Source organism: Apteryx mantelli, chromosome 3 (assembly GCF_036417845.1).
Source record: "Apteryx mantelli isolate bAptMan1 chromosome 3, bAptMan1.hap1, whole genome shotgun sequence".
Taxonomy (NCBI): domain Eukaryota; kingdom Metazoa; phylum Chordata; class Aves; order Apterygiformes; family Apterygidae; genus Apteryx; species Apteryx mantelli.
Window position 1 is genome coordinate 8,176,032 of NC_089980.1, and position 18,286 is coordinate 8,194,317.

Sequence of the window (18,286 nt, forward strand, 5' to 3'; positions counted from 1 at the left end):
TTACTAGATACATTTTGCTTAGCTCATTATGGAATAAAAATTTCCTATTTGCCTTTTGCAAGCTGTGCTTATAACTCAGGGGAGGAAGGAGAGAAATGAGGTGGAAATCCAGCTGCAATCTGAGAAATAAATTAAACGTGTGGTCTCATTAGTGCTCTGAAGAGTGGAACAGTTTTACTGTTACAGATGTTCTGTTCAGCACTTCAGTCCAGATTCTTGGTTATAGACGCTTCATGGTTTAAACAGAAAGACTAAACCAAATCTCAAGGATTCAGATTAAGAGTAGGTAAGTGTGGAATAGTTCAGGAAGGCCAAGGGGCCATAAGATGGAGAAGTCAAAGTATTTGTCATTCCAGAAGCATGGAACAGAATTGGATGGGTTTTGCTATTTAGGTAACACCTGAGTTAGGGAGATGGAACAGAGGACCATAAACTGGGACTTGTGCTGTGTAGTGGGTGCCAATGAATTCCAGTCTTGCATTTTCTGCATGTCTTTAATCTCAGAAATCCAATTAAGAGACAGTAATACCCCAAAATTCAAATCCCATGCTTAAAATAGTCCTGCAACACTTGTCCCCCAACCCTCTTCCCTGCACCTTTCTTCTCCACTTCTTTTCATCAATGCCTTCTTCAGCAGAAGAAGATTTCTACTTAATCAGTTATCAGTGTTCCTTCAGGATTTTCTCAGATCTCCCAAAAGGAGTACAGCTGGTGATGTTTGGACAGCTGAACTAACAGTCTCTGACAACAGAAAAGACTAACCTTTCAGCAAAGAAAGGTTCAGGAAGGAAATCTATCCTTAAATACAATTAAAACATGCATCAATAAGTTAACACGTTACTTGCAACGTCTCCATACAATTAGTTTTTTGTAGCTCTGGGAAGTAACTTCAGATGAAGTCATGGGGTTAACAGTTTCCCCAAAAGTAGTAAATAAGAGGGGAAGTGGTGATCAACTTGCTCTCTAGCCTTGTAACAAGAAAGTGGTGGAAACAGAATTTGCACAGCACATAGGAGAGGAAAGCCGGTTATGCAAAGTAACTACCAGGCTGAATTCAAAACCATACCTTGCACAAAAAGGGGTGTTCTTCTGACAATTTGCAACCAGCAAGAAAAGACACCATTCCTCTCTTCATACATGTGAATAAGCAATATCAAACACGAAGTAAATTGTCTAAGACCACGGGGAACAAGACAATTAATTACAGGTTCAAACAGCACAAGAGTTTTAAAGTTTTTCTTAATATTTAGCCTAATAGTGAAATTGTAAAGAACTGAAATAGATTGCCCAGGGAAGGACTGGCATTTCCATCCCTGGAGGTTTTTGAGAATAAGACAGGCAACCCCCTGACACAGACAAATTTGATCAGGCTAGTCTGACTGTTGGACAGGGTGACAGAACAGGTGATCTCTACAGGTCCCCCATCTTTCTTCCATGAATGTAAAGAGCAACTGTATATACTTATTGATTTTACTTCTTTGCTCAAACATTGAGAAGAAAAGGGAAATTGTACAGAAGAGTCTAAATGATTAAAGTACCAAATGCCAAAATAGCAAATAATCTATATTGCATTAGCACTAGGATCAATTTGCTTCTATTTTTATCTGATTTCTTCATTCAACTTCTGCTTTTGTCTTTAAAATCAAAGCAAATGCTATCCTTGCTTTCAGCAAAGACAGCTCAAGATAAATCAGTTGTCAGTACAGCATTGCTTTATTCTGTTATGAATATTTTTAACTGAGAAAATCATTAAGAGGTTTGAGATAGGATGTGCAAAAAAAGAAAGTTTATCTTGATGATATTTATTATTTCAGATTTGTCTACGCATCATGAAGCTCAAAGACTCACTGAGCCCTCAAAGGAAGTCCTGTAAGTCACCAGATTGCTCTGTGGACTCTCTCTCCTCTGGTGCTTGCCCTTTCAATGAAGACCTTTTTTCTGTTGGCAACCTCTTTCAATGCAGCAATTCCTAATTCTAAGGAGAAACCACTGTGGAAGAGATGCCTCTTTAGGTTTTCCTATGCTCTCTTCCCATTAGACTCCAAATGCCTTTAGTATGATACCTTCAGGTATGCAGAAGTCCTAGCACACACAGAATTCTCAATATTTTTCACAACCTCTGTAAGAACAGAGGACAAACAAACAGAAACTTGTGGAGGAACACACAACTTCCGAAGAAATGACTCTGCTGCCACCTAGTGCCCTATGTGCCATCCAGCATTCCCAAGAAGACAAGTTGTTTGTGTGCAACTGGTCTGCGACAGCAGTCTGCCCATCAAAAAATAAAATGGCAAAATGCTGGCAAAATTAAAGCCTAGAAGATATAAGAGCCAGTATAAGCTTAGATCAGCTACGCTTTTATCTTATGTATCAATATGATCCTCTTGGTTGCCATGATAAACTGCACCGCTTTATCATGTGGACTTGAGGAAGGATTAAGGAGAATTTGCCCTTCATGTGAGAGAGCAACTGGAATGCATGAAGCTCTCCCTGGGGACAGGTGAGGGGCCAGCTGAGAGCTTATGGGTCAGGATTAGCAGGCAGACCAGCACGGGTGGCATTATGGTGCGTGTCTGCTATAGACCGCCTGATCAGGAAGAAGAAACAGATGAGGCCTTCTTCAGGCAGCTGGAAGAATCCTCACATTTGCAGGCCCTGATCCTCATGGGAGACTTTAACCATCCTGACATCTGTGACAGCTCAGCAGGGCAATGAGCAATCCAGGTGGATTCTGGACTGCATTGATGAAACCTTACTAACACAAGTGATGGAGGAAATGACAGAGAGGCGCTCTGCTGGACCTCACACAAAGAAGGAAGAATTGGTTGAAAATACCAAAGTCAGGGGAAGCCTTGGAGGCAGCAACCACAAGATGGTGGAATTCAGGATCCTGAGAGGAGGAGGAGGGCAAATAGCAGGATCACAACCCTGGACTTCAGGAGAGCAGACTTCAGCCTATTCAGGGACGTGCTTGGAAGAATACCACGGGATACTGCCCTGGATGGAAGAGGGATCCAAGAGAGCTGACTGATATTCAAGGATCACCGCCTCCAAGGTCAAGAACGGTCTATCCCAGCAAGCAGGAAATCAAGCAAAGGTAGCAGGAGATCTGCATGGATGAACAAGGAATTCCTGAGTAAACTCAGACACAGAAAGGAAGTGTACAAGAGGTGGAAGCAGGGACTAGGCTAGATAAGTGGTCAGTGAGGTGGACTGAAGACTGGCTGAAGTGCTGGTCTCTGAGGGTTGTGCTCAGGAGCACAAAGTGCAGCTGGAGCCCAGCCACCAGAAGCGTCCGCCAGGGGTCAAGACTGTTTAACATCTTCATTAACGCCCTGGCAGATGTGACTGAATGCACTCTCAGCAAGGTCAGAGAGGATGCCAAACTGGGAGGAGTGGCTAATGCCCCAAGGTGGTGTGCTGCTTTTGAGAAGGCCCTCCAGAGGCTCGAGAAATGGGCAGAGAGCAACCTCCTGCAGTTGCACCAAGGGAAAGGGCCTGCCCCCCTGGGGAGGAACCAGCCCACGCTAGGGGCCAAGAAGCTGGAGAGCAGCTTTGCCGAGAAGGCCTTGGGGGACGTGGTGCCCAACCTGATCATGAGGCAGCAATGTGCCCTTGTGTCAAAGAAGGCCAGTGGCATCCTGGAAAGCATCAGGAAAAGCATTGCCAGCAGGTCAAGGAAAGTGATCTTTCCCGTTAACTTAGTAATGGTGAGGCCACACGTGGAGTCCGGAGTGCAGCTCTGGGCTCCCTAGGACAACGTAAACATGGACAGAGTGGAGCGAGTCCTGCAAAGGGCCACAAAGATGAGGAAGGGACTGGAGCATCTCTCCTACAAGGAGAGGCTGATCAAGCTGGGACTGTTCAACCTGGAGAAGAGAAGGCTGAGGGGGGATCTTATCCATGTGTCTAAATATCTGTCAGGAGGTGGTCAAGAAGACGGAGCCAGACTCTTCCCAGTGGTGCCCAGTGACAGAACGAGAGACAACGGCACAAACTGAAATACAGGAAATTCCATCTGAACATAGGATAACACTTCTTCACTTTGAGAGTGGTTAAACACTGGAACAGATTGCCCAGAGAGGCTGTGGAGTCTCCATCCTTGGAGATATTCAAAACCCAACTGGACATGGCCCTGGGCCACCTGCTCTAACTGACCCTGCTCGAGCAGTGGTGTTGGAACAGATGACCTCCAGAGGTCCCTTCCAACCTCGACTATTCTGTGATTCTGTGAAAGAAAAAGTGGCACAAGCATACAGCAATCAGATGTCAGCACTACAGCTACCAGTTGCACTGCAATTATCACAGAACCAATAAGCAGGCTTTAAAAGAGCAGGCATAAACATATACGGCTGCCTGGAAAACCCAAATGTCTGATTTTTAACACGGAAGAGTAATGACCAGTGACTTGAGGCCAGACCCCATCAGCAAAGTGATTTTATCTTGTTTTCCCACTGGCCATGTAAGTTGGCAGGAACACCTGTTTGGGACAAAGCAGGACTGGATGGACTTATTAGGTTAAGCGAAGTGTTGCACAGATAGGGTTTGTGTGCCCTCTCTTAAGCATAGCTGGGAATAAAAATCCCACAAGTACACCTTCCCTTTCAGCCTGGAAAAATTGGCCACAGTTGTGTTTAGAAGATAGGAAGATCTCCTCACTGCCTTTGGTTTCCAGCATTGTCTGTGCTGTTCCTCAGCAGAACTACTCTCCTCTCCACTCCAGATGCTGTTCAGGACTTAATTTGGCTGTTCTCTCATTTCTCAGAGAGAGGCAGCTCTTCACTTAATCACTCCACCCAGCCATCCACATACAGAAGCCCCTAAATGTCAAGAGACTTCATTAAAAAAAAGTCAGGTGCATTAAAAACACTGTCAGTGAGTTATGATTAAAAAGCAGCTTTAATGACGAGCAAGAATAAACTGTAAAAAGCTGCTCCGCATGACACAGGCACAACCTTTACCAGGACAGTAGGCAGTTTTGGGGAGGCCACCAAACTGAAGAAAACAATGTAATTATCTGACCTTTCAGAGGTTGCACAGGAAGCACAAAGTCCTCATGCCCAAGGGAAGCTATACTGCTTCATAACAGGAATGCTTCCCTGGGACCATGCAACACTCTCACACACCTGCACCAAAAAAAGGCCTCAGAGGAGGCACGGCCTCTACACCCACCCCTTCCAGACAGATCCATCGGCTAGCTTACCTGTTTAGGGTCAACGGTGGCAGCTGGGGACTCCAGTTCTATTGTTACAGGACCATCGTTCTGGATGTGTACCTGCATGTAGGCGCCAAACTTACCATCTGAAAAGGGAAAAGACAAGAAGCGCTGAGGGCTCTGGAAAGCACGGCACACAACAAAAACTTTCCCAGCTATGCTACTAAAAAGCAAAATAAATAAATAAAAGGATATCGAACTAACAAACTGCACAAAGCTATTGAGAAAAAACAGTCTACAGGCACCTAGCTCTGTGGTCCGATATTCAGAGATGGGAAATACACAGCTAAATGCAGAGGTGTCTGCAAAACAAAACAATTCTACAGATAATCAAAGCATTCAAAGTTCAGTTAAGGCAGAAGATAAAATTTTAAAGGACGTAACAGTTAAGCCTAGGGATCCAGCACAGCTAACCAGTAGATGTTTTGAAGAAATCTCATACATGGGCAAAGGTTAAAAAAAGTATATGTGTATATATATTATATATATATATATATATACACATATATGTGTGTGTGTATATATATATATTCAAAAGCATATGACATTGAATACTTTAGAGCAGGGGACATTGGTTTGCAGTTCAATCACAATATGATACAGTAATTTCTATGTTCCTGTCTGAAACCTAAATCATTCTTTATCAGAGTTCTTAAAAAAAAAAAAGAAAAAAAAAGACAAGACAGAGACAGTGTCTACTCCCTCAACCCTGCTACTTCACAGGAATACACTTCTGAAATCAGAAACATCTATGTCATTGGTCATCAACAGCATTTATTAGCACATCAGCTGAGGCACAGACCACTTCTTTTTGCTAAGCATTTGAACAGCTTCTATCACAACAGACCCGTGACATTTTTATCCTACAAATTCTGCAAAACCCACCTCTGCTTATGCTTTCTTTTTCTCTCAAATCTCATTTCTCTTTGTGTAACCATCCTTGTTCCATCTTCTCTAGTCCAGCTTTCTGCCCCTCAAATTCGCCCCATCCCTGGCTGAGTCAATGTGATTGCTCAGTCCCAGGTACTCTGTTCTCCTGCCCCACAGACATGAGTCACCTTTCCAGACCTTCCCTTTAGAGACAGAAACAAGACCAGATACCACCACATAGATACCAAAGCTTGAAAAAAGGAAAGGAATACTGCAGCAAGCAGACAGTAGTTATCCAAAGACTGGAATAGTCTCGCTCACTGGAAACGTGGGCCCGGAGACTGCTCAGCAACACAACCGAAACCTCCTCCAGTACCACCTTGGACAGTGAGCAAGAACATGCTGAAAGCAGCAGGCTCAAACTTAAGTAGAGCCACTGGGGATATTTGCACTGGACTTTGTATAGCTACATGGCAGTTTTACGTGGCAACATGTGACGTGTCCGAGAGGAGAGGTCAAACCAAACTGTATTCGTTCTTCATGAACGTATTATTGGGGAAAAATTCCTCCAGAAGAGTTTTCAGTTCCTCCCTGGCATGTTCCACAACAGATTTACTGCCCAACTGCTTTCCCAAAGGCTGCATGCCACAAGCCACCACAGGAGCGAGAGATACCAGCTCTGGCAGAGCCAAACACTACAGCACTGCAGAAGAGACTGCTGGCGATGGTCCAGCAGCCAAGGAAAAAGGTCCTGGGCTGATGACTGCAGAGCCACAGCAACATAAACGCCAATGGGAAGGGGAGAAGAGCAAGACTGAGGAAGCATTGCTGTGAAAAGGAGTGTGAATGGCTCTAAGCAACAGTAAAAAATGGACCTCAAGCTGCTTTCGCATTTAGCAATGGCTCTAGAAGAGCTTTACTGACCAAACAGCTGCAAAATTTTACCAGCTCTGTAAGTATGTGCTGTACTCCTCAGACAATGTTTTCTGCCACACTGAAGAGGCAGCAGAGGAGAATGTCTTCAATGGTTCAAATGGGCCAAGAACTACACCAGCAGGAAGCAAAACATCTTCCCATCTAACAGCTCCACTGTGGGGGTAGTAACCTCTGGAAGGGAGGGGACAAACGAGGCTATGGAGACATCAAAGAAAGGCACATCAGGAGGTGAGACCAGCTGTCAGAGCTGTTAGATGCAGTGAAGCTGTGTAGCTCTCTGGTGACAAAAATACACCTGGCACCAAAAACAACGTGCAGAATTTCTCTTACAATAAAATCTCACTAACAGTTTTCCCCAAGAACTGACAACAGCTACTGCTTAAAAAAGCTGCAGCTGACTTGATTTACCACTCAGATAGATAAAGACACCATGATGCTGTCGCTATTTCGGGAAAGGATCAATATATTCTGAATGCTAGCTAACAGTGCAGAAGAAGAAAAGAAGAGAGTTACTAAATAACAACAGAAAATAAAAGAAAATTTAGGAGACAGAAGTATTGCAAAGCAGGTAAAATTCCAAGGTGAATCACAGCGCAGAAAATTTGAGAAATTAAGAGATAATGGAAACAGCATTTAAAACTAGAAACGTTTGTTAATGCTGCCCTCCTCTATAGCCTCTCTCTTCCAGATCTTCCTCTCAAAGAGAGAAGGGTCTCGGTGCCTTGGGACCACCACAATATGAAGAGCAGTGAAGGTTTCGGTCTCAGCAATCTCATTCTCTCACGGGATTTCAAAGGCCAACTGAGGAAGAATTGCTTCACGCGTTCCAAACTCCTTCTATTGCTTTTAATCCAAAATGTCCTGTAGACCACCAGGAAACCCTCACCTTCAAGCTTTCAAACACACCACAAGGTGATGCTGCTCCAAAGAGCAGCTGCCACCCCTCCTTGTCACAAAACAGCATGTCCTTTAGTTGCAGGGACCACAGTCCATAACAACTGCTTTCCCCATGCTTCTGGAAGTTTTGTGCTGGCAGCTACCTTACACAAGAAAACTGAAGGGTTTTAGTGGTCCGCTGGGCATCTCAGCTCTTTGAAAGAAGTGGTCTCATTGTAACACAGCTTTTTTCTCTGCAGCTTGCAGGGCTGGTCCTGACTGAAAGAACAAATAAAAGCTAAAATTTAGTTCCACAGTTTCTTCTTATAGCAATGCCTAATTGTTCACTAAGAAGTGATGCTTCTTCAGCAGGAATCTCCCTCAGTGTTGGCTGTCTGCCTCAAACTTCCTTCCTTCCTTCCATCCTTCCTTCGCCCATTCAAATATCTGCAGTAGTTTCACAGAATCACAGAATTGTTGAGGTTGGAGGGGACCTCTGGAGATCATCTAGTGCAACCCCCCTGCTCAAGCAGCGTCACCTACAGCACGTCGCACAGGACCATGTGCAGATTGCTTTTGAAGATCTCCAAGGATGAAGACTCCACAACCCCTCTGGGCAACCTGCGCCAGTGCTCAGTCGCCCTCACTCTGAAGAAGTTTTTTCCTCATGTTCAGACAGAACTTCCTGTGTTTCCGTTTGTGCCTGTTGCTTCTCATCCTATCGCTGGGCACCACTCAAAAGGGTCTGGCCTCAGCCTCTCCACACCCACCCTTCACATACTTCTACACATTGAGAAGATCTCCCCCTCAGGTTTCTCTTCTCCAGGCTGAACAGGCCCAGCTCTCCCAGACTTTCCTCATAGGAGACATGCTCCAGTCCCTTAATCATCTTAGTAGCACTTCGCTGGACTCACTCCAGTAGTTCCATGTCTCTCTTGTCCTGAGGAGCCCAGAACTGGACACAAAACTCCAGATGCAGCCTCACCAGGGCTGAGGAGAGGGGGACGATTACCTCCTTCAACTTTCTGGCAATGCTCTTCCTAATGCAACCCAGGATACCATTGGCCTTCTTGGCCACAAGGGCACATTGCTGCCTCATGGTCAACTTGTTGTCCACCAGGACTCCCAGGGTCTTCTCCACAGAGCTGCCTTCCAGCAGCTCAGCCCCCAGCCTGTCCTGGAGCATGGCATTATTCCTCTCTAGGTGCAGGACTCTGCACTTCTATTTATTGAACTTCTTGAGGTTTCTCTCTGCCCATTTCTCCAGCCTGTCAAAGTCCCTCTGAAGGGCAGCATAGCCCCCCAGTGTATCAGCCACTCCTCCCAGTTTTGCAGCATCAGCAAACTTGCTGAGGGTGCACTCTGTCCCTTCACCCAGCTCACTGATGAAGAAGTTGAACAATACTGGATGCAGTACTGACCCCAGGGGGGACACCACTAGCTACAGGCCTCCACCTAGACTTTGCACCACTGAGCACAACCCTCTGAGTTCTGCCTTTGAGCCAGTTCTCAATCCACCTCACTGTCCATTCATCTAGTGGCCCAGTTTTCAGATGCTAGCTTGTGCAACAGAGCCCTCAGACCTGCATTCACCATCTCTGTTTCTCAAAGAGTGGATGGGAGAGTGAGGTGTTTAAGAATAAATGTTGCAACAAGAAGGCACTGAATCAAGGCAAGCAAGGATTTCTGATGCACCCTTCTCTTCCCCAGACACGAGTGTCCATCTGCAGTCTTAAGACATCTATGTGAAACTAGGAACCATGACTCTGAACCTTCTCCAGGATTTTTTGTTAAATGTCCCCCCACTCTGGGTGTGAAAAAATGGCTTGCACTTCTCTTCAGGGGACACTTACCACTCCGAACTCCTAGTTGGCAAGCTCCAGATGGCCACAGATACCAGATGGAGGAGCTGCCTGCCCCAGCACCTATGACAGTGGCACATATAGTAGCTGAACTTCCAACAGCCCAATTTGTCTATGGAGAAAACACAGGGACTAAAAACCAAAAGGCTCCTAAGCAATACAGCAAGACTTTTATGGATCTGTCTTTGACTCAGTGTACCTCCACCTCACTTTAAGTGATGAAGTGCTTCTTTTAAAATGTGTTAAGCAATTTGCACGATCAAAGGGTAAGGCACCTACAGCAACACAGGTAGTCAAATCCTAATCTTCTAAGAGCTACAGAAGCGTGCATGTGTGAGTGTGCGTGTGTTTGTGTATATACATATGTGTAGGGGAAATACATGAGCACAGACATTGAAGATAGAAGGTAGAGCCTCATGTTGATAAACTAAGCCTTTAGTAGCCCATCAGTTCATTCATCAGTGCTCCTTCCCAGGGCCCTCCTGTTACCCTTTGTAAGGCAGGAGCACATAAGATTACCCCATCAAGGCAGGCTCTGTTTTTTTAGGACTGTTTCAGGGCAGAATTCAGGATATTTGAATGCCCCATTAAATCACAACCTGGAACATTACAGTTTCACAAACTCAAGCAGTCCTGCCCAAATACGACCTGTCAGTGTGTAAAGGCTCTGTGTTTTACTCCACTTCAGCTCAGGGAAGTTGTAAACTCTGCTGATGCAGCCACATGGCTTAGCATGCTATCCATGAAATTCCCAAGCGTCAGAAACTTTGCACACACACACAGGAAAACAAATCCCAGACCAATCAACCAACCAAAAACCACTGTCGAAGCAGTCAAACAACAGAAACTTCAGTCATAGGAGACTAACTGACTTGGATGAAGCACAGTGCCAACTGGCACAGCCTACAGAGAAATCAAAATGATAAATTAAAATGATAAATTAACAGGTGGTTCTAGTGCTGCAAGCAGTTTTAAATGCGTATTTTATCCGACACAATGGCAAAGGCAGCCACTCTTAGGTTTCTAAATCAAACCTTACTAGAGCAAATCTTGTTCCCATTGACTTTCCAGGAAGTTCTGATATCAGTTTCAGAGGCACAGGAACAGGTCCTAACTTAGTCATAACTCAACAAAGATAAAGAAGATTCAAAAAGCACATACTCTGAATTCATTAAAACAAAAGTTTTCTATACTATGCATCAAAAAGGATGCATGGAAGGGATATCAAAAGTGCATTTCTTATCATCAACAAATGCCGACTGGAAGAATATATCAAGGTATTGGAAAGTTGACACGAGATGGACATTTTGCATGTGCATTTCACTGCACCTCCTTGGAAAGCACTGCATGATAAGAGTATCTGGAATAATTTCATCTACAGTCAATAAGGAGATTAACCTTTAAACCTTTTCCCAGCTACCAGTTTTCGTCCCTTCTTCCCCCTCTTTCCCCAAAAGGAAAGTAAGGCTGACCATTATCATGATCTCTGTGTTTCCACTTCAACCTATTTGTAGCCCCAGAAGTGGTGACACCAACATTTAAACAAATGTCTTTTCTAGACACTTGTCTTCTGGGCAACTGTATCAAAAATTCAACTCTAAATATGAAAATGGCCACAGAAACCAAACAGAAAAGGTGATGGGAGGAAAGAGCACAAATGCAAAGGGAAGCCAAGCCTTTTCCGGTAAAGTGTTGCATACATGGAATAGAGCCAAGAAAAAAAAGGGTCTAAATCAAATGCTGTTATCAAGTAGCACACTACACTTCCCACTGTGACAGTGTGCTCCTTCCCCGCCCTGATGTGCTCTCTCCCCCTCAACCTGATCTCCCTGTAAACAGCACGTAGGCAGGGGCTAATTGAGCATGTGCCAACTAAGACCTGTCTAGCATGCAAATATGACTATGAGTCAATCATCTCCCCCCCTCCATAAATAGGGGACAGCCCAGAGCCCCTTGAGCTCTCCTGCACGGCAGTGGGCTGCACTGCAGAACCTCCTCTTGAGCAGGGACACCTCTCAAGGTTACTCCTCGAGGTTGAGAGATTCCTTACCCACGACAGATCCTCAGTAAGTGATTAACAGCACGCTGAAACTTTGCAAACCTCATGAAACTTTGCTAAGTTATATCTGTGATTAATTGTGCACATAATTCCTTAGACATAAACCGCTGACCAAGTCTGAGACTAGGATCGGATCCAGCCGCACCCAGGCTCCTCTCCGAAGGAGTCTGGAAAGCAAGGGGGTCCAGTCTGAATCTCATGACTCAACAGGAGGGTCTCCTTCGCACACACTCCTTTAGACATGAACTGTTGACCAAGTCTGGGACTAAGATTGGATCCAGTTGTACCCAGACTCCTTGCAGAAGGAGTTTGGAAAGCAAGGGGGTCCTTTCTGAACCTTGTGACACAACGGGAGGGTCTCTGTTGCACGTGCATCTGACCCTGTCCTTCATGCAGAAAATAACTGAGTGAACCTTGCCAATCAAACCTTGTTAAATCATTCTTATTTACAATTGAACTTTGCTAAGTTGCTATCTTATCGCAATAAACACAGTGCTGCTTCTCTCTTACGAGTGAAGTGCATCACTCCCCTGCAACACCCACTGTCATCATTACCATTTAACACAATGGAAGAATAAAGTGACAGATAGAGCTACCCTGTTCATCCCATCCTGGAGCCGCCCTTGAGCCTGACTAATCACATATGGATCAGAAGCTCATCCTGGGCTAGTCAAGCAGTACAGCACCAAGACATCCAGCCTGGGATGAGCCTGACCACAGAACTCATCTGGTCGTGTCACCGCTCACACTGTACAGGCAATGTCAACACGACAACATCTCAATGTCAAACTGTTTCAGAGGGATGCCAGCAAATGGCTTGGACTGATCTCCCTGGCAAGGCTGCTAGGGAAGACACAGCATCTCCTTATGTCCTGCCACGTAACAATGGCTCCTTTGCAACGCAGACTGACAAACTCACAGAACAAAGAAAGATCAGGGAGGAACATGTACAAACGAGGTCCCCTGGTTGCATCAAGGACCTTACCAGCCCTTCGCCCTTACCTTTAATAAGCTCTGGCTTGTAGGCTTTTCTTAGCTGCTCTAGGAAGTTGTTGTAAAAACACTCTGCCTGCTCTGTAGGCATTGCCATGTGGTAGTCGGGTTTGTTTCCTTTCAAGATGCACTGGAGAGTAAATTGGCTGACACACAACACTTCATACTGTTTATCCATCACACTTTTGGACCAGTGCTTCCCACTTTCATCTTCAAACACTCGCAAGTTTAAGATCTTTCGAACCCTAGGAGGAGAAACAGATAGTATCTAAATTGTCCCATGCCGGATCAATGGGTACAAGTAATACCTACCACACAGAAAGAGGTGAAAGGGAAGGCAGATGCATATTCATTCTGCCTACAAATCTCAAGATATCCCATTCTCCCCGCCACGGAAATCTCCTTGCATTAGACAGAGCCATAAGCAAGAAAGCTCTTATGCACATACATAACATTGTCAGACCATTTATTAAGGTCTTCCTTTAAGCATCTTTTCATAGAGCATGAGATCGGGATAGAACAATGTAACTGTAGGTTGCAGGGTGACATAAGGATGGCAGAAGAAGTAAGAAAGCTTACTCTTTACGTCCTGATTTGATGTGTCACAACGTTATTTAACATGCATATAAGCTTCAGGGATTGAAATCATCCCACAGTACCAGGAAATCGCACTCACTTTTGAAATCAGATCATTCTAAACTATGGTTGTTTCTGACAACAGTTCACATACACTCCTCCAGCTCTGTCACCTCCTAGAGCTCCTCCCAAACAAGATCCCACAACCCAGATGAAGACAGCATTTCTTTCCCAGGATGAGCAAGGGAAGGCAGGGAACAGTGCTGAACTACAGGTGGCATCAAAGTGGCGACTGGGACTTGACATTTGGATTTTTATTAGGGCTGATCTTTGGAAGCAGGGGGCAGAAATGACTGGCTTGAATACTCAAGAGAGGACAAGGACAAGAGGACTTTCACAAATGGATCCCGAAAAGCAGCAGGCAAACTTGCAAACCAGTCGACGGTTGGACTTTGATCGATAACAACACTGCATGCCTACCACTGTCCAGTCTTTGGTTTCTTCTTTTAGTTTCTCCTCTGCATCTGCAGCATCTAGAAACAATGGAGTGAATCAAGGGCAAAGCATTTCAATTGCAGCCATCAGCCAGACATTTTATGCTGCACCAGAGACGAGGCAGTTAGCATAAAATAAAGCTGAGACTTTGTTATGGTCTAGCTTAAGGCTTTGCCATCGTTAAGGCACAGTCACAAACATCATCCTCGCCAATTCATGCACGTCAAAGACAAATAGAAATGACTCCTGAATGAAGTGGATGGTTAAGAGCCTTGGAAGGCCTGGCACGTAGGCTTAAATCATCATCACTGCTGTGCTTTAATGATAAAGATGGCATCAAGGTTGTTTCACTTACAGGACTACTAAAGATTCATGTAAAAGCACCTGAAGAGTCTGGTTAGAAGAGTCTGGTTAGATTTCTTGTTATTTCTTTTTTTTCTGCTTCGTAATTCCTGGCAGGGTTTAAACTTAGTAACTCTCCCGTTATTCAGACTCCAGCTTCCTGCCTTTCCTGCGTCAGCCATCCTAACAGCCTGGTGTTGACAGCACAGGAGTTACTGATCACCCACTTGCAATCATCAGGAGCAGCTTTCACATTCACCAAGGTAGGAATGAGAAACAATGATAAAGCAAATGTCACACGCTGAAGGCGAACAGGACGGCAAGCCAACGGAGCATGTCATAAGAAAAACACCTTCAGATTCGCTGCCATTTTCTGTGAGTTTTAGCTGTTCACGTGAGACCCCTGGTGACCTTCATTCAGGTCCCCACTCACTACTTTCTCTTCCACATCTGCTAAGAGTTGTTTTCACCCTCAGTCACATTCTTCTCTCTTCCCTGCTTGAGCCATTCCTCTTCTTGACATTGTTTAGCTCTATTAGCTGTTTCTTCTTCACCTTCCTAAGAACTGAGATCAGCCACAGCACAATCAACAGTCCAAAGGAGACAGAACAACCACATGGAGAGCTCTTTCTTCAACATTTGCTGGCTGAATCACAGCATTTTGTGGCCACAGAAGGGACGGCCAGAGCCCTCCAGGCTGCCAAAACTGGTTCATCTTTAGAGAAAATCAAATGACAAGATTATCCAGCTTTTCAGAAGAACAAAACTTTTCATGTGCGAGCTAAAATGGGAGTTTGAGGTTTCTGATACATCACATACTTGAAGGGTGGACTCCTTTAGGGTGAATTCTTTTAATAAAAGGGACAGACATTAAAAAAAAAGGGTATCAGTAAAACCCAACATATTGATTCTTCCTCTTTGATTCTCTTGGTAAAAGCAACACAGAAAGTAGTGTGAAGAGGGAAGAGAAAAGATAATTTCTTAATAGGACATAAAAAGAAAACTGTGACTAAGAAGCCTGCATTCAAAGTAACATCTGAAGAGGACCTAACAAAGGCAAAGATGACTTTCCCAACAGCAGTGCCCCATTACTTTGGCTACAGCTCAGGTATCACTGATTCAGTGTCAAAAATGCATAAATAAGGAGTAGAAGGCAAAAGGGAGTATGTGACTTACATGTGCTCCAGCTCCCTTTGTGTATCTTCCAAGGAAATGCCCAGCAGCACACAGAGGCCTCGTCCTATGGAGCTTATTTGTTCACCGCCCACTGAGGAAGGAGAAAAAAAAGAAGTAAGAAGAAGTAAAAAGAAGCAACTGTCTCATTTCATGCCATGGGTAAGTACTGTTTTCATCTGGCAACTGTACCACCACCACAGAAAACACCATCCCAAACCTTTCTTCTCTGTCTTAAGTTAGTTAAACCAGACCTTGAAGATCATTTAGAAGTCCTCTTTCAAGAGTCCTCCCAATGAAACAATTTCTTTGTGAGGGACCCCCTCAAGACGCTCACATCAGTGTTTCAAAACTCTTCAGAAAGGCTTTCGGCTATGATGGGATCAGCAGTGCTGACCAGTCTGCACAAATTTTTTGAAACACGACTTTGAGCAACCTGCAACTTCTAGGCCTCCTGTTTGAGGACACTTCTTTAATGGCATTTAAAATAAAACAGAAACCATTGTAGGTGTCCGCTGCATTACCCTAAGAAACGTTTTAAATTATGTATGTTAATGAGACAACGGGGTTGAGCCCGGGATGACTGTTGTAAGATTTACATGATGTCTTAAAACTGAGATAAGATCTCTTAAAACTACATCTAGGCTCACATTAACTGGAAAAAAGCCCCAAAACATCCTGTAAAAGGAAATGAGAGCAGGCCTCAGTGAAAGCCGAGGGCCTGTGTGATATGAGCCGATGGCCAGATGTGGACTATTCCCAAAGGGCAGAAGCAAACCAGAGAGGAAGCCTCCTCCCAAAGGCTCTTCCATCACCTGGGCCCTTGTCCCAAGCCCCGCGCTGCCTCCCTCACAGAGGGACACCTCTAACTATTTCACAGGCAGAAACAGCAGTTGAAATTCCACACAGAAATGTGGCAAGGGATCAGCCGCAATCCCGGTGCCGACGGAGTCCGACCACTGTGACAGTGGCACCACCGACACACACAATATGCGTGCCTGTATTTACTCAGAGGAACTGTAAATGCAGGGCTTCCCAGTGCTTCCTAAAGGTGCACCGGCGAGCAACGCTACTCATGCAACATGCAGCCTGTCCCGCTGCCTTGCTCCCGAGCGGAGCGACGTGCTGCCTTCCACGCAAACTTCTCGGGGATTGCAAGCAAACACACAGGCACATTTCAAACACCCCCGATCCAACCAGCACAGCAGCAGAGCCCTACCGTGAGGACAGACCACCCCACCAGATGGTAACCAAGCACCATGGCTGCTGCTGGCTTCTGTGACCTGTGCGAGCAATGCATGGCAGTGCCTGGGGCTGCACTGCTGACACACGCACGCAGTGCAGTGCAGGGCAGCGCAGCAGTGCGGACAGCAGTGCCGACATGCGCACAGTGCTGTGCAGCAGTGCGGACAGCAGTGCTGACACACACGCACTGGGCAGTGCAGCAGTGGGGACAGCACCGCTGACACACATGCGCAGGGCAGTGCAGTGCAGTAGTGGGGACAGCAGTGCTGACACACGCAGGGCAGTGCAGTGCAGCAGTGGGGACAGCAGGGCTGGCACACACGCACTGGGCAGTGCAGCAGTGGGGACAGCACCGCTGACACACATGCACAGGGCAGTGCAGTGCAGCAGTGGGGACAGCAGTACCGACACACATGCACAGTGCAGTGCAGCAGCAGGGACGGCAGTGCCAACACATGCATGCAGGGCAAGGCAGTGCAGTGCAGCAGTGCCAACAGCAGTGCCAACACACACAGCCAGTGCAGTGCAGTGCAATGCAGCAGCAGGGACAGCAGTGCCGACACACACGCACTGGGCACTGCAGCAGCGGGGACAGCAGTGCCGACACATGCACGCAGGGCAGGGCAGTGCAGCAGCGGGGACAGCAGGGCCCACACACACACGCAGTGCAGGGCAGCACAGCAGCAGGGACAGCAGGGCCCGCACGCACACGCAGTGCAGCACAGCGCAGCAGCAGGGAGAGCAGGGCCCACACAGACACACACACGCGGCGCAGGGCAGCGCAGCAGCGCGGGGACACCAGTGCCGCCCACCGCAGCGCGCTGGGAGCCGCGGGGCCCCCGGCGCAGGGCGGCGGGCGGGGCCTGGCCGCGGCGCAGGGCGGGCGGGTCCCCGGGGGGTCCCGGGGCCGCGGGGGGGCGGCGGGGGGGGTCCCGAGGGCCGTGTGGCGCGGCGCGCTGACCTGTGACGCTGGCCTGGGCCACCCGCTGCACGACAGCCTTCATGGTGGCGGCGGCGCACGCAGGCCCGGCGCGGGGGGGCGGGGGGAGGCGGTGCTGGGCAACGGCCGCCCCGCCCCGCCCCGCCCCCCCCTTGCGGCGGCCCGCGCAGCGCCCCCGGCGGCGGGAAGCGGCGCGGCGCCCTGTGGGGAGCGGGGGAGGGGCGGGCGCGGCGGGACGGGGGTGCTGTGGGGGGAAGGGAAGCCCTATAGAGACGGGGGTGTCTGTGGGGGGAAGGGAAGCCCTATAGAGACGGGGGTGTCTGTGGGGGGAGGGGAAGCCCTATAGAGATGGGAGGTGGCTGGGGGGTTGGGGGAAGCCCTATAGAGACGGGGGTGGGTGTGGGGGTAGGGGAAGCCCTGTAGAGATGGGGGGTGTCTGTGGGGGGAGGGGAAGCCCTATAGAGATGGGGGGTGGCTGTGGGGTTGGGGGAAGCCCTGTAGAAACCTGAGGGCGCTGCGGGGGTAGCGGAAGCCCTGTAGAGAGTCCCACCCTATGGAAAGGTAAGACTGCGGGGACGGGCTGGGCGCAACATCCTATAAAAGCTGCCAAACTAGGGTCTTTGGGTAGAGGGGCTGGGGACGGCGAGGTGGTGTCTGCAGGGACTGGGGGCAGACCCTACAGAAAGCGGGTGCTGGTGGCAGCC

At 47.2% G+C, this 18,286-nt stretch overlaps 1 protein-coding gene across 2 annotated transcripts in view; it reads right to left on the reverse strand.

Annotated features, from left to right (window-relative positions):
* Window positions 1–17,684, reverse strand: part of DTD1 (D-aminoacyl-tRNA deacylase 1) — a 34,754-nt gene extending 17,070 nt beyond the window's left edge. For both annotated transcript variants that reach the window (XM_067292624.1, XM_067292625.1), the window contains exons 1-4: window positions 17,604–17,684; window positions 15,401–15,491; window positions 12,821–13,056; window positions 5,204–5,301 (exon numbers count right to left, since the gene is read on the reverse strand). In XM_067292624.1, the coding sequence (XP_067148725.1) occupies window positions 5,204–5,301; window positions 12,821–13,056; window positions 15,401–15,491; window positions 17,604–17,646 (468 nt within the window). In that variant the 5' untranslated portion in view covers window positions 17,647–17,684. The remainder of the gene's footprint in view (window positions 1–5,203; window positions 5,302–12,820; window positions 13,057–15,400; window positions 15,492–17,603) is intronic.
* Between the last annotated feature and the right edge of the window lie 602 nt (window positions 17,685–18,286).